This window comes from Podarcis erhardii, assembly GCF_964252035.2.
Source record: "Podarcis erhardii genome assembly, chromosome: 2".
Classification (NCBI taxonomy): Eukaryota; Metazoa; Chordata; class Lepidosauria; order Squamata; family Lacertidae; genus Podarcis; species Podarcis erhardii.
In genome coordinates, this window is record NC_138498.1 from 119869988 (window position 1) to 119886059 (window position 16072).

Here is a 16072-nt window from a genome sequence, read left to right on the forward strand (position 1 = left end):
ACACCTGAGATAAAAGGGTGTTCATTTCATTTTTTAAATTTTATTTTACTTTACCCACCCTTTTCTTTTAATTGCAAACCCTTTTTCACTTATAATTGTGTTTTCGCATTGCTCTCTTTCCTTCCTTTGTGGTGAAGCATGGGTAAGGGTTAGAATGTAACAATAAAAATTTTAAAAGAGAATGATACTTTTTGTTAGGACCAATAAAAAGTTTTTTTCTGAGTAGTGAGCAAGTTTTCATATTCCACAAATCCTCCCTTGATCAAAGAAAGTGGATGGATGGAGAAAGGTCCCCCCCCCTCTCTTAATGCGAGAACCTGTGGACATCAAAGGAAACTGAACGCTGGAAGATTCGGGACAGGCAAAAGGAAAAGTCTTCTTTCCAGGACAGCAGAGCAAAACTGATTATGGAACTCTCTACCACAGGAGGCGAAAGAAAATGCTTCTTCACACAGTGAATAATTACATGAGACAAGTTCCCAAACATGGCTTTAAAAGATATATTCATATGCATTTGGGGGAAGGAGATGGGGAGAGCTTCCCCATTGTCTTTTCACTTGCAAATCCCACTAAGTTTTTGTTAAGCTGTCAATAGGTTTGTAAGTAAAGAATTTAGAAACTAAAGTATTTACCATCTTGCCCTATATTAAGGTCTTATAGATATATATATAATAAATGTTCGTAATTGTACCAAGCAAACACATACATAAATATGTGAACCATATGTCTGAAGCAGTGTAGGGCAGTCCTGGAGCCATTTTGGCTCCCAAACTGACCAAATGTTTACTCTGCAAGGTCAAAGGAAAATGGGAACGCCTCCCCATTGTCTTTTCCTTCACAAATCCTGTCTTGAGGGTATATCTGTGTATGAATGGGGCGAGCCTGTGGCCTGGCTCAGGAACTGGTTATTTGTCACTACAAAAGACTGGCCAGGTTCCCCAGGGTAAGCATTAACAGGTAACCTGGCAGACAGGAGATAAACAACGACAGGAGATAAACAACACACTTAGATTTCTGCTGTAGACCGCCCTTTCTGTGATGTATGTATGATGTCTCTGGGGGTGGTCTTGGACTCCAGAGTGGGCAATTTAAAGTGTCTACATAAGGGCGGGCACACCTGGGTCCTGGGTCCTCCTCCTTTCCTGCGTGTGAGGAGAGCACCCTGTTGCAACAGTTCAATAAAGATCAGGCTTACAAGCTGCTTTGCTTCTCAATATTCTCTGGTTGTCCTCTGTTCTTTTCTCTGACCGATGGAGAACCTACAAAGGACTCTATAAGGGCTCTTGTGTCCCCCATAAGGGAATAAGGGCAGATTTTCGTTTATTACACTTCTCTGACCAATCATGGATTTAGGGGACTCAAGAGTCCCTTGGGAAGTTGGACAGCAAAAGCCAAACCCCAATTTTTTACATCAGCACAGCCACTGTGAGAACAGGGTGGGAACTTCTTATGTTCTTAAAAACAAGCTTTCTGAACAGGGCACAGTAGGAAAATGGGAAGATGCCTAAACAGAGTCAGATCCAACTATCTCAATATTGCTCAAGACATACTGCCGCCTGAGTTCCCCTCATTGTCTGCGAGTCCTGGAAAAGCTGCTCCCTGCCTTGCAGGTCTTTTCCCACCTGGTCTAGGAGGGCAGGCCCCAGACTGACTCCAGCTACAAAAGCGGAGGCTGCCAAACAGACTCTTGAACTGGGGTACTGTTTAGTGGGGTTTATATTGCGGGGAACGTGTTGCTGTTAAATTTTTGTATCTCTTATTTTGAATATATACTCAAGCAAATGATCTGGAGTGCTCCAATATCTTCTTTCAGAGTGACTTAAATTGTGTTTTCCGCCAATGTCTACTGCACGTAACGGAGCTGGAAGGGACCCCAAGGTTCATCTAGTCCAACCCCCTGCATAGCTGTCTACTTTTCCCTTTTCTTGCGAGGAATCCTATTTGGAATAAGAGAATTTCCCTTTTAAAAAGGGAAACTTTGACAGCTATGATCCCCTGCAATGCAGGAAACTTATCCCCAACATGCAGCTCAAACCCCTGATTCTGAGATTAAGTCTCGTGCTCTACCAACTGAGATATCCCAGCTGACAAGGCTTAGCTTTGGAGTGTACAGAACAAGTCCTCCCTGGTGTCATTCCCATAATAAGCCATCTCCAGACTTACCCTAAGAGCCAGTCCTGAAGGTACAGCTCTTTACTCTGTCCCCTCTGGTACCTGAGAGGCGTATTTGCAGGGCATACCCTATTCCTGCGATTGTAATCCAGTTTTGTTTTTTCTAAAAATTATTTATTAAATTTATATAGCATCCTTCATCGGAGGATCACAGGTTTACAGTATAAAGACACAAAAATACACAACGTAATAACAAACAAAACAATAACCCCCGCCCCAAAACACACACACACACAGTTTCAAAGATAGGTTAATTAACCAAAGGCCTGGGAAAAGAGGAACGTTTGAATTTTTAATTGTTGTTACCCACACTTGGACCTGCTAGCAAAGGGTAGGTAATAAATTTAATGATTTATTGAATTTCAATTAAATTTAATGATGACCATGATAATGATAATAATTTGCCGTGCCTTTGTTTTCAAACAGCTTAGTTCTCGAATGTTTTGGCTCCCGAACACCGCAAACCCAGAAGTGACTGTTCCAGTTTGCAGACTATTTTTGGAAGTCGAACGTCCGACGGGGCTTCCGTATCGGAAGCCGCACTTTGGTTTCCAAACGTTTTGGAAGTCGAACGGACTTCCGGAACGGATTCCGTTCAACTTCCAAGGTACAACTGTACAGTGGTACCTCTGGATGCGAACAGGATCCGTTCCAGAGCCCCGTTCACATCCTGAGTAAAATGTAAGATGCGTCTGCGCGTGCACAGGTCGCATTTTGCTGCTTCCGCGCATGTGCGTGATGTCATTTTGAGCATCTGCGCATGTGGCAAAACCCGGAAGTAAGGTTCCTGTGGTGCTTTTCCTCTGTTCATTCGAGGGAGAGTTCCGATGAACCAGCAAACCCCTAAGAGCAACCGAGGCAAGGTTTCTCCTCCCAGCGACGGCAACCAGCCGGAGACCCCCGCAATGACAAGCAGGCCAGCACCGGTTTACACGGCTTCCTCTGCATGGGTTTTTCTCACGGAATGCGAGTTCAAAACAAAGTTCTCCCCACAGTCAAGAGCGCTCGTGGGGCTTCTCCCCGACGTGGACCCTGCCGTGCGCAAGGAGGAGCCGCTTGCGGCTGAAGCATTTCCCGCAGTCCGCGCATTTGTGGGGCTTCTCGCCCGTGTGGGTCCGCCGGTGCGAGGTGAGGCCCGCGCTCCAGCCAAAGGTCTTCCCGCACTCGAAGCAGCGGTACGGCTTCTCCCCCGTGTGGATCCTGCGGTGCGAGGAGAGCTCGGCACTCCGGCGGAAGCTCTTCCCGCAGTCGGGGCACTTGTGGGGCTTGTCCCGCTGGTGGATCCTCGAGTGCTGGATGAGGTAGGAGACGCAGCTGAAGCGCTTGGCGCAGACGGAGCATTTGTGGAGCTTCTCCCCCGTGTGGCTCCTCTTGTGCTGCGCCAGCTGGGCGTTGCGCCCGAAGCTCTTCCCGCAGGCGAGGCACTGGAAGGGCTTCTCCTTGGTGTGGATCCTCTCGTGGAAGATCAGGTGAGACCTCTGGCGGAAAGTCTTTGGGCAGGAGGTGCACTCGTAGGGCCTCTCGCCCGTGTGGGTCCTCCTGTGAAGGATGAGGTTGGAGCTGCAGGCGAAGCGCTTCCCGCACGCGGCGCACTTGTAGGGCCGGTCGCCCGTGTGCATGCGCCGGTGGCGCAGGAGGTACGAGTTGCAGCTGAAGCTCTTGCCGCAGGCGGCACAAGTGTACGGCTTCTCGCCCGTGTGGATCCTCTCGTGCACCACCAGGTACGAGTTGCAGCTGAAGCTCTTGCCGCAGGCGGCGCAGCGGAAGGGCTTTTCCCCCGTGTGGATCCTCTCGTGGCGGATCAGGTGAGACTTATCCCGGAAGGTTTTGGGGCAGGAGGAGCACTGGTGGGGCTTCTTCTTTCCCTCGTGCATCTGCTGGTGCCGGGTCAGGTTGTCCTTGCGGCTGAGGCTCTTCCCGCACTCGCCGCACCGGTAGGGCGCTTTCTGAGTCGGGGGTCTTTTGTGCCCCGAGAGCGGGGGGTCGTTTCCCGGGCACCCGGGAGGGATCGGGTACCATTCCGCTCGCTCCAGACTCCCCAGGCAACCGTGCTTTCCTTCGAAAGCTCTCGCCTGCCTGCCATCTAACAGAACATGGAAAAAAGAAGGAAAGGAAAGAGGCATGTATGAGGACAGCGAGAACCAACCACCTAGAGTTCCCAGCAGCTGGTATTAAGATTATTTTTGCTTATTAATTTGCATGAAGCAAACGTAACATGAGATATGACTGTATTTTCTCACAAGCAGTGGGTAATATTCAATCGCATTTTACTCCGAGTAGACCCGCTGATGAATGAAGCTAAGTTGGGTCCGTTAATTTTAAGTCGCGTAGGGACGTGGGTGGCGCTGTGGGTTAAACCACAGAGCCTAGGACTTGCCGATCAGAAGGTCAGTGGTTCGAATCCCCGCAACAGAGTGAGCTCCCGTTGCTCGGTCCCTGCTCCTGCCAACCTAGCACTTCAAAAGCACGTCAAAGTGCAAGTAGATAAATAGGAAACGCTCCGGCGGGAAGCTAAACGGCGTTTCCGTGCGCTGCTCTGGTTCGCCAGAAGCGGCTTAGTCATGCTGGCCACATGACTGTATGCTGTATGCTGGCTCCAGCTGTACGCCGGCTCCCTCGGCCAATAAAGCGAGATGAGCGCCGCAACCCCAGAGTCAGCCACGACTGGACCTAACGGTCAGGGGTCCCTTTACCTTTACCTAAGTCGAGTAACACCCATCAAATACGTGTCCCGTCTCTTACCGCTGGAGATTCTTTGCTGGACTGTGACATCGCCAACTTCATTGAGATCTCCTCTAAAAGGAATGGATCCACATGTGGTCTTCTCCAGGTTGATCTCCTGACGGCTCTCTCTCATGTGCCGATTCTCCTGCTTATTCCATGGGGAAATGCTCTGCTCTGCCCTCTCTGGAGACAGACCGAGGAGCCCCAACTGCTCCAGACCGCCTGGGGTGTATTTTGCTTCTTCGCAAGCGTCAACACAGCCTTCAGCGGCTAGGGAAAAAGAGAGTCATCCCAATCAGAAATGTACGGTCAGCCCAGTTAAGAGCAGGGGCCAGGGGCAATGAAACCAGAATTTGAAGTGAGAATATCAGAAAAGGACCTTCATACGATAATCTTTATTCTCATTGTCCCAATGTACATACATTTTTAATTTCATTGTTCTGTATGGGACAATGACAATAAAGATATCACATATCGTATATCAAAATTGAAAAAATCTACATCAGACATTAAAAAACCAACAAGCCTGCTATCCCAGCTACCCCAGCCTGGTTAGCCCCCTAAAAACTCTGATACCCCATTATTAAATACAATATATTCCCACAGAGACTACCTTACACTGCGTTTAAAACCAAAATCACATTTGGATAGAAACTGTTTCTCAGGCGGCTAGTCCTAGTCTTTATAACCCTGTACCTTCTTCCAGAAGGAAGAAGCTGAAAGAGATCATTTCCGGGGTGCGCACTTTCCTGCGCTATCTCTGCAGCTTTCTTATGGCACCTGGAAGCATAGATTTGATCCAAGGTGGGAAGAGTGCACCCAATTATTCTCTCTGCAGTCTTTACAACCCTGGACAGCATTGTTTTCCCCCTGACCGTGCAGATCCCAAACCACACACACACAGACCGTAAGTTAATACACTCTCCACAGTACAATGGTAAAATGATTTCTGTTCTCACCCTGAAGCAAAGTTCTTAACCCGAGGCACTATTTCTGGGTTAGTGGAGTCTGTAACCAGAAGCGTCTGTAACCCGAGGTACCACTGTACTGGGCCGAGCCCTATTTGTGATTCCCAGCAATACAGAACCATAGAGTTGGAAGGGGTCCTGGGGATTATCTAGTCCAACCCCCTGCAATGAGGGAATCTTTCTCCCAACATGGGGCTTGAACCCACAACCCTGAGATTAACAGTCTCAGGCTCTACTGACTGGAGCTCCCAGATGGGGCTAAGGGGAGCTGGGAGCCCGACAGTGGCTTTCGGTGTTGGAGCTGAGCCTACAGAGCCTTGAACCCGCAACCTCCCAAGTGCCACTGAGCTGCGCTGCCTGATCCCGGACTGAGCTCTGGAGGATTTTCTCCACTCCCGCCAGGAAGTCAGGCAGGTAACAATGCTCACCTATCAGACCGGCCTCTCCGCTGCCCCAGTCCTCCTGCTTGGCTGCCACGCTGAGCTGTTTCTGGTCGGCATCTACAGGATCCTGGCTTGGCCCCGTGAAACTGACGGCCGCCTCCGCGAGGAGAGTCAGCACCTGGAAACAGGTGAGAGCAACAATTTAAAGCAGGGTGGACCAACCCGTAGTGATGTATGGAAGTGATGTATGGAAGTGGCGATGTATGGAAGTGAGAGCTGGACCATAAAGAAGGCTGATCACCAAAGAATTGATGCTTTTGAATTCTGGTGCTGGAGGAGACTCTTGAGAGTCCCATGGACTGCAAAAATATCAAACGTATCCATTCTGAAGGAAATCAGCCCTGAGTGCTCACTGGAAGGACAGATCCTGAAGCTGAGGCTCCAAGACTTTGGCCACCTCATGAGAAGAGAAGACTCCCTGGAAAAGACCCTGATGTTGGGAAAGATGGAGGGCACAAGGAGAAGGGGACGACAGAGGTCGACATGGTTGGATACTGTTCTCGAAGCTACAAACATGAGTCTGACCAAACTGCGGGAGGCAGTGGAAGACAGGAGTGCCTGGCGTGCTCTGGTCCATGGGGTCACGTAGAGTCGGACACGACTAAATGACTAAACAACAACAACAAGGACCAACCCGTATCCCGCAAGGCCTCTTTCGGCAGCCCTTGGCAATGTTGGAGGAAAAAACATCTTAAAGCCTAAAAAAGTTCATGTATGCCACCACAGCAGCAAGAATTCTTGTGGCGAGGAAGTGGAAAAAAGAAACAATACCGACAATCACAGATTGGCAGATGCTCATGTTAGAATATTTACAACTAGCAAAACTGACGGGAAGAGTTAGAGGAGAATTGAACCAGAAACTATTTGGAGAATGGAGAATATTTAAGAATTATATAAGATCATATTGTACCAACCACACCATATTAGCAGAACTTGAGTGATACTTGTAAACACAACAAATACCCTTTGTGGAGTAGACGGGAACAATATTAAAGAATATAAAACTGTGCAAAAAAAAAGACAGTGGAAACAGTACAATGAGAATGATTGGAAGACTCGTTTTGTCAGAAGTCTTTTTTATTTAAGTGTTTAAGCATTAATTAGGAAGATTAAGTTTTTTAATGCACGTAAATCTGCTTTTTCTTCTTTCTTTTTTCTGTACTTTCTTCTTTTCTTTTTTCTTAATTTTTTTTATTTAATTTTCTTTTTGTAGTATGAGATTGTAAATTCTTTGTAAATTCTTTGCATATGTGTGTAATTTAAATTAATAAAGATTATTTTAAAAATAATAATAATAAAAGTTATTTTTGTGTCATAGGTTGTCATAACACACACACATCTTTTGTGTATTAAATTGGTTTAACAATTAAATATATTAAACCTGTTGTGCATTTAACACACACACAATCTCTCTATAAATGGCATATATTGTATGATATGAAATATATTTCAGTTTATATTTTAATTTACATTACGGAAATTTAATTCAGGGTGCGGCCCACGAGTACAGTGTATAGCTGTCAACTTACAGATTTGAAAAGGGACCAGCAGCCAAAATAAGGGATTTTCTGGGCACAGGTATGTTTAACTTCTGAGCCCCTCCGAGCCAAAGGCAGAAAGCCCAGCCAGCAGCCAAACGAAGCTTCAAGCGGTGGTTCCCACAGCGCAGCAACCCGGCAAAGGGGATGCAGCAAGGAAAACCACCGTCACCTCTCCGCTGGGAAGCGCTGAGCAAAGGCGAGTCCCCAGGCAATGCAGCCGATTTGATGGGCACAAGGCATGCAAGCTCCACCCCCCAGTCATTCTTAGACTCCTTATTGGGTGAGCAACGCAGCCAAGCAACACAGTTGGAGCCTCCCTCCTCCCTGGCCGGCAGGGAGGGAGGGAGAGGAGCTGCTTCCTTTGAAACCCAGGGAATTTAAGGGACATCATCAATAAGGGACAGCGGCGGGACACGGCGCTGGGATAAGGGAGTTTCCCGCAAAATAAGGGACGCTTGACAGCTATGGTACAGTGGTATCTTGGTTCTCAAACTCACATCTGCTCTAGAAGTCCGTTCGACTTCCAAAACGTTCGCAAACCGAGGCATGGCTTCTGACTGGCTGATTGGCCCTGGAAAGCTGCCTTCAGATGTCTTCCAAAAGTCAGATAGTTGTTTATTTCCTTGACATCTGATTCTTGCTGCACACTTGGTCTGAGACGTTGGAAGGCCCTGGCAGTACACTGATCAAAAAGTCACATTTCCCTAACACAACAGGCGACTAGAACGTTAAGACGACAGCATAATAATAATAAGGAAAACTGATGCAACATACTTCCTGCCTGCCTGCAACCTGATTTAGATCATTGATCCATCTAGCTGGAGGTCTCTCAGATGGAGGTCTCCCCCAGCCTGGGGGTCTGAATCTGGGACCTTCTGAAGGAAATGCAGACATTTCACCCCTGAGCTATGGTCTTTCCCCTACGCAAGGTCTTCTGCGCTGAGGTACACATGACTTGCACCATGTCCCTCTGCCGAAATTGGCTCACTCAGCCGCCTAAAACCTTCTCACCTGCTTCTCTTTCTTTTTTATATATAATTTTCATTGATTTTTCTGTTTTACAATTTAAAATCCTCATTTAAACATCCTTAAAATTTCAGCGACTTCCCTTCTTCTCTGTCCATGGTTCATTTTGCATAACATAAGTCCCTGAATATTTTACAAAAACTAAACCATTCAGTATTCCATTATTACATCCATCAAAATTTATTTACAAAATTTATCTGAAATCTGCCAACATTTTCAAGTGTACACAATTTCCCCCTCCCATATATTCTATAAACGTTTTCCAGTCTCCTCTAAACGTACCGTATTTTTCGCCCGATAGCACGCACTTTTCCCCCTCCAAAAATGAAGGGGAAATCTGGGTGTGTCCTATGGGGCGAATGCAGGCTTTCGCTGAAGCGTGGAGAGCGAGAGGGATTGGTGCGCACTGACCCCTCTCGCTCTCCAGGCTTCAGGAAGACATCCGCAGCCTAGGCAGCCCTGCGGGAGTTCCCGCAGGGCTGTCTAGGCTACGGATAGCAGCCTGCTTCCCGGAGCGTCGAGCGCCCTGAAAGCAGAGCACCCGGCGCTTCGGGAACACATCCGCAGCCTAGGCAGCCCTGCGGGAGTTCCCCGCATGGCTCCCCACGATGCGGATAGCAGCCTGCCACACGGCGGGCGGGGCACCCTGAAGCAGAGCGCCCCACGCGCCGGACAGACATCCGCAGCGTGGGGAGCCCTGCAGGAGTTCCCCGCAGGGTTCCCCACGCTGCGGATAGCAGCCTGCCGCCCAGCGGGCAAGGCGCCCTGAAGCAGAGCGCCCCGCGCGCCCGACAGACATCGGCCAGCCCCACAAGCTCGGGAGTTCCCGCAGGGCTGTCTAGGCTGCGGATAGCAGCCTGCTTCCCGGAGCGTCGGGCACCCTGAAAGCAGAGCGCCCGGCGCTTCGGGAACACATCCACAGCCTAGGCAGCCCTGTGGGAGTTCCCCGCAGGGCTCCCCACGCTGCAGATAGCAGCCTGCCGCCCAGTGGGCAAGGCGCCCTGAAGCAGAGCGCCCCGCGTGCCGGACAGACATCGGCCAGCCCTACAAGCTCGGGGGACAGCAGGGAGGCGCAGCGCCGCCATCCCGCTGTTCCTTGACCTGGTTCGGTTTCCCCGACCTGCTTTTGGGGGGGAAATAAAGGGGGGGAAATTCCTTTATTTCCCCCCCAAAAAACTAGGTGCGTCCTATGGGACGGAGCGTCCTATGGGACGAAAAATACGGTATGTTCTTCATGTTCTCTTATTCTATATGTTAAGTCTGCAAGCTGTGCATATTCCATCAGCTTAAGTTGCCAATCTTCTTTGGTTGGGACCTCGCTGGTTTTCCATTTTTGGGCTAACAAAACACGGGCCACAGTAGTGGCATACATAAATAACATTTTTTAACACCTGGGAATTTCCATCTGAAATATCCCCAACAAAAAGAACTCGGGCTTTTTTGGGGAAAGTGCTTTAGAACACTTTTTTCAACTAGTTACAGATAGGTAGCCGTGTTGGTCTGCCATGGTCAAAACAAAATAAAATAAAAAAATTCCTTCCAGTAGCACCTTAAAGACCAACTGAGTTAGTTCTAGGTATGAGCTTTCGTGTGCATGCACACTTCTTCAGATACACTGAAACAGAAGTCACCGGACCTTTCTATATAGTGAGAAGGTGGGGAGGGGTATTACTCAGAAGGGTGGTGGGAATGGGTGATTGGCAGATAGCTGCGATGAGCCTGTTGACGACTCTTAACGACTGCAATAGGTCTAACAGGAAAAAGCAAGGGGTGAGAAGGTGAAAAATGGCTTTGTCATCATCAGAGATCTACAACCTCTCCTGGACAATGACAGTTCTCTTTCTCAAGCTCTGGGAGGAAGACCTTTCATTGCCTCCAGACAGCCCCCCAATCTTAAACAACTCCTAACCCACAATAATGCTATAACCAGACTTAACACGGACACTGGCACCAGAGCCTGCAATAAACCCAGATGCCAACTTTGCTGCCACATACACCCGGACAACACCATTACTGGCCCCAACAACATCACACATACCATCTCGGGACTATTTAATTGCTCATCGTCTAACATTGTGTATGCCATAAAATGCCAACAGTGTCCTTCAGCTCTCTATATTGGACAAACAGGCCAGACCTTACGCCAAAGAATAAACGGACATAAATCCGACATCAGGAACCACAAGACAGAAAAACCAGTAGGAGAACACTTCAATCTCCCAGGACATTCTATACAAGATCTCAAAGTAGCTGTTCTATTACAAAGGAATTTCAGAAATAGACTGGAAAGAGAAGCTGCTGAATTACAACTTATCACCAAACTTAAAACTATGGAGAGACCTGGTTTGAACAAAGACATTGGATTCTTATCTCATTATACATGACAAAGCCATTTTTCACCTTCTCACCCCTTGCTTTTTCCTGTTAGACCTATTGCAGTCGTTAAGAGTCGTCAACAGGCTCATCGCAGCTATCTGCCAATCACCCATTCCCACCACCCTTCTGAGTAATACCCCTCCCCACCTTCTCACTATATAGAAAGGTCCGGTGACTTCTGTTTCAGTGTATCTGAAGAAGTGTGCATGCACACGAAAGCTCATACCAAGAACTAACTCAGTTGGTCTTTAAGGTGCTACTGGAAGGAATTTTTTTATTTTATTTTGTTTTGTTTTTTTTCAACTAATTATGGATTATTTCCCAATACTCTTTTACCATTTTACATGTCCACCACATGTGAAAGAAAGTTCCCTTCACCTCTTTGCATCTCCAGCACTTATCTGATTCAGCCTTAAAGATCTTAGCAAGCCTACTTGTAATCATTTTTACAAATTTACAGAAGGAGCGTCTCCACCCCCATCATTCTGCCCGGACACTGAGGCCCAGCCCCGAGGGCCTTCTGGCGGTTCCCTCACTGCAAGAAGCCAAGTTACAGGGAACCAGGCAAGGGCCTTCTCAGTGGTGGCACCTGCCTTGTGGAACGCCCTCCCGCCAGATGTCAAACAGAAGAACAACTACCAGACTTTTAGAAGGCAGCCCTGTTTAGGGAAGCTTTTAAAGTTTAACAGACCACTGTATTCTAATACCTTGTTGGAAGCCGCCCAGGGTGGCTGGAGAGACCCAGCCAGATGGGCGGGGTATAAATAATAAATTATTATTATTATTATTATTATTATTATTATTATTATTATTATTATTATATTATTATTATTATTATTATTATTATTATTATTATTATTATTATTATTATTATATTTTTGTCCTCACCTGCTTCTCCATCCTTTCGGCATCCTTCTGGAGAAAGTCCTCGGCCAGGGCCACCGCCTGGACGCACGTCTCCGGCCCCCACTGCCTGACCCAGCTCTGGACATCGGCCGGAAGGATGGCCAGGAGCTGCTCCAGGACCAGCAGCTCCAGGATCTGCTCCTTGGAGTGCCTCTCGATCTTCAGCCACGCCTGGCAAAGGTCCCGGAGCTGCCTGTGAGCCCCCCTCGGCCCCTTGGCCTGCTGGTAGCAGAAGCCCCTGAAGCGCTGCCGCTGCTTCTCCCGCTTCAGAGCATCCCAGCGCAAGATGGCTGCCTTCACTTTCCCATAATCCTCTCTGTCTCCGGCTTCAAGGGCAAGGAAAGCCTGCTTGGCTCCACCGCCGAGGGCCGGCAGGAGCCAGGCTGCCCACTCCTCCCGGGGCCACCGGCAGGCTTCGGCCACTTGCTCAAAGGTGGCCAGGAAGGCCTTGGGGTCGCCCCATGGCTTGGGCTCCTCCGGCAATGGGCCAGTGGGGCTGAGGGGCTGAGGGGCCTCCACCATCTTCAGGAACTCCTGCCATTGGGCTTCCCAGTGTTGAAGCAAACCCTCGCAGGGCTCTTGTTTAACTAAGGTTGCGTCTGGTGTTTTTTGGACGACTTCTCCGACGGTCTCATGGGGGTCCTTGCCACTGCCGTCCAGTGCCTCCCCTTGCGGACAGCTTCCTGGGTCCATTTTCATGCTGGTTCCACCTCGGCTGGTGGCCTGAGGGACTCAAGAGAGTCGTGGCGGATGATGCTGCCACATTCTAGGCCGTCACGGAAGGGGTAGCTCCCTGGGTATAGCAAAGAAAGATCACAGAATTGTAAAATTCATAGCATTGGAAGGGAACCCAAGGATCATCAGGTGCAAGGCAAGAATCTTTTGCCCGATGTGGGGCTCAAACCGACAACCCTGAGATTAGGAGCTTCCTGGTCTGCTCCAGGTCTATTCAATTAAATTGATTTAGAAAGCATTTAACGTTTCAGAAATCCCTTAAGTGGTGTGTGTGCGGATGCCTGATGATGATCTCCCAAAGCAACTACTCTATTCCGAACTTAAAAATGGAAAGCGTAATGCTGGTGGTCAACAAAAGAGGTTTAAAGACTGTCTCAAGGCAAATCTTTAAAAATGTAGTATAGACATTGACAACTGGGAAACACTGGCCTGCCAGCGCTCCAGCTGGAGAACAGCCTTTACCAAACTCAGGACGCAAGGGAGAAACGTGTTAAGAGGAAGGCACGCTTGGCAAATCCACACTGTGATCAACTCCCGCCCGGAAACCAATGTCCCCACTGTGGAAGGACGTGTGGATCCAGAATTGGCCTCCATAGTTACTTACGGACTCACTGTTAAAACAGTGTTTATGGAAGACAGTCTTACTCGGCTATGAGTGATCGCTGAATAAAATATATCAGGATCAGACCGCTCCCCACAAAGTATCCTGGAAACTATAATTCGTTAACAGTGCTCAGAGTTTTAGGGCATCCCCTATTCTCTCCTTGTTGTGCTACAGTTCCCAGGGTCGAAAGGGGCCCTGGGGGTCGTGCAGCAATTATAATTGCAGCGTTGCTGCCTCCTAAATAAGGAGCCAAGGCACAGGGCAGAAGAGGCTCTGCTAACATCATGGCAAAGGCCCCAAAGATGCTGGCTAGTGGTCCCTCCATGCCACTTAAATGCCCAAACCTGTAAAACAACCTAAACAACATGTCACTAGATAAGGCAGGAGGCTGTTCTGTGCATTGTGTTGCTTCTTCCCTTTCAAGTTGCCTCAATTTGCAAAGTCAACACAAATCAATTTTTCGTTGTCTCCTTGACAACTCATCATTTGAGGCCAGGACAATAGGGATGATTATCATTCATAACAACAATGACAACAACACAACACCTTTTTAAGCAATAATACAACAACAACAACAACAACAACAACAACAACACAGCACCTTTTCAAGCAATACAACAACACAGCACCTTTTCAAGCAATACAACAACACAGCACCTTTTCAAGCAATACAACAACACAGCACCTTTTCAAGCAATACAACAACACAGCACCTTTTCAAGCACTACAACAACAACACAGCACCTTTTCAAGCAATGCAACAACAACAACAACAACACAGCACCTTTTCAAGCGATAATACAGCTGCATGGCTGTCTTCATAAGAATAAATATGATTTGGATACAATGGAGGGCTGTAAATTGGATTGACCTAAAATATGCAGCTGTAAAAAGGTTACTTACAAGAACCCATGGAGTATGGGGGGGGGGGGAGTCCTAAGATTCAGAAGACTCTTGTGTAAAATTCTAATATGTGCAAGAATATTATTTGTGCGAACGAGTTTGTAAAATCAAATAATACGCAGGAATAAACATGATTATACAGCAGCACAGGCGTCCAATAAAACAAGGGTAATAGAGCATCAACATGACAATATAGCAGCGTTGCCTATTCCAACCTTTTCAAATGAATTCTTCTAATAATAATATGGCAGCATAGTCGTCTGGCGCACCTTTTCAGCGGCGGTTTGCTGTGCAGAAATCTGCAAAGGAGCCTTTTCCCCAGCCCACCACTCTCCTCCCCAAACGGGAACACAGGACCCTCCCCTAGATGCTGGGAGAGGGGAGGGAGGAAACCCCTGATTGTCTCTTTCGCTAATTAGCGCGCCCCCCCCCCACCCAGCCCCGTTTCCTCCCCGGGAATCTCCGTGCACCAAACCCGGCGCGCAACGCGTGCACACACACTTTTCCGGGCGAGGGGGGAGAGGGGCTGCTGCGTTGAAAAGCACCCCGTGTTGCAGCGTCTTTGCTAGGAATCGCAGCCTCTTTCTGCTTTAACTCTTTGTGCATCTCTCTCTCTCTCTCTCTCTCTCTCACACACCTATTTATATCTTTATATATATTTATATTTGTATCTAAAGAAGTGTGCATGCACACGAAAGCTCATACCTAGAACTGACTTAGTTGGTCTTTAAGGTGCTACTGGAAGGAATTTTTTGTTTACACCTATTTATAGCATTCATAGCCTCAAGGGTATTCTTCATTTCTTTTATATTTGTTTCATTTTTCATAACCCACAGCTATATTTTAGAACGCAGTCAGGTGTTACGGAAGGGGGGGGCATGTCTTATTCACCTTCTTCGCTACAATATATCTGCTCAATTTCTCTAGGACTCCATCACCCCTCCCCTGTCCTCCATAATCCCTCAAGGTGTCAAGACCCTAATCCATTCAAATCTCTGATCAGCCTTTCCTCCAGGCAATGTCAGGTGGCAGGCTATGCATATTTGAGACCATTGTTTTCTCATCCCCAGGAAGTGTTTATCTGTGCATATCTCCAGCTCTGCATATTCCCCCCTCCCTCCTCCATATGTTAATCTGTGTAACCCCCCCACCTTCCTGAAGTGCTGATCTGTGTAACCCCTCCACCTTTCTGAAGTGCTGATCTGTGTAACCCCACCTTTCTGTGATGTATTCATGACGTGTTTTGCACTGTATTCTGGGACATGGAGGGAGTTTCAAAAACTCATGTCACCCCTTTCTCACTGTTCAATCTCGCCTTGAACCTGTTGCGCAATAAACTTGGATCTTCTGCAGTTTGCTCCTGTCTCCGGCTGAGCTCATTTTCCTCCGCAGGGACCCACGGACTTAGTCCGATGAGCTGGGTGGCAGAGTAGCCTCGCACCCAGATTTTTGCCGTAACAGTTGGCGCCCCAACGTGGGGCATGCGGTTCTCCCGCGTTGCTGACCGGGGGCCCCGAAATCTTCAGCCGGCACCAGGCCATTTTGCCTGGGAAGATCCTTTGGACCCCCGGCCATCTTCCGGGCGGTAATCGAAAGCCCCAGGAGTTCAGCCGGGGAGCAAAGAGGGATCCAGCCGGCTTATCATCATAGAAGACACGTGAGTATAAGGAAAAG

General features: G+C 48.2%; 1 protein-coding gene across 2 annotated transcripts; it reads right to left on the reverse strand.

The window, feature by feature from the left end:
• Positions 1 to 2287: 2287 nt before the first annotated feature.
• Positions 2288 to 14813, reverse strand: LOC309336585 (uncharacterized protein). 2 transcript variants are annotated; one of them, XM_081852583.1, is made up of 6 exons: positions 14668 to 14813; positions 12139 to 12949; positions 8346 to 8519; positions 6293 to 6425; positions 4915 to 5166; positions 2288 to 4255 (listed from the first exon to the last, which is right to left on the reverse strand). In XM_081852583.1, the coding sequence occupies exons 2-6, from the start codon at positions 12853 to 12855 to the stop codon at positions 3168 to 3170; spliced, it is 2364 nt and encodes a 787-aa protein (XP_081708709.1). In that variant the 5' UTR covers positions 12856 to 12949; positions 14668 to 14813; the 3' UTR covers positions 2288 to 3167. The 2 variants fall into 2 exon arrangements, with proteins under 2 accessions (XP_081708709.1, XP_081708710.1); XM_081852584.1 differs by lacking the exon at positions 8346 to 8519 and having other exon boundaries at positions 2289 to 4255.
• Positions 14814 to 16072: the final 1259 nt, after the last annotated feature.

Coding starts and splice junctions, on each gene's coding strand:
- LOC309336585 (XM_081852583.1), bottom strand. CDS start 12,855: ATGAAAATGGACCCAGGAAGCTGTCCGCAAGGGGAGGCACTGGACGGC. Junction 8,520..12,138: donor CCGAAAGGATGGAGAAGCAG/GTGAGGACAAAA, acceptor GTGTACTGCCAG/GGCCTTCCAACGTCTCAGAC. Junction 4,256..4,914: donor CCAGCAAAGAATCTCCAGCG/GTAAGAGACGGG, acceptor ATGTTCTGTTAG/ATGGCAGGCAGGCGAGAGCT.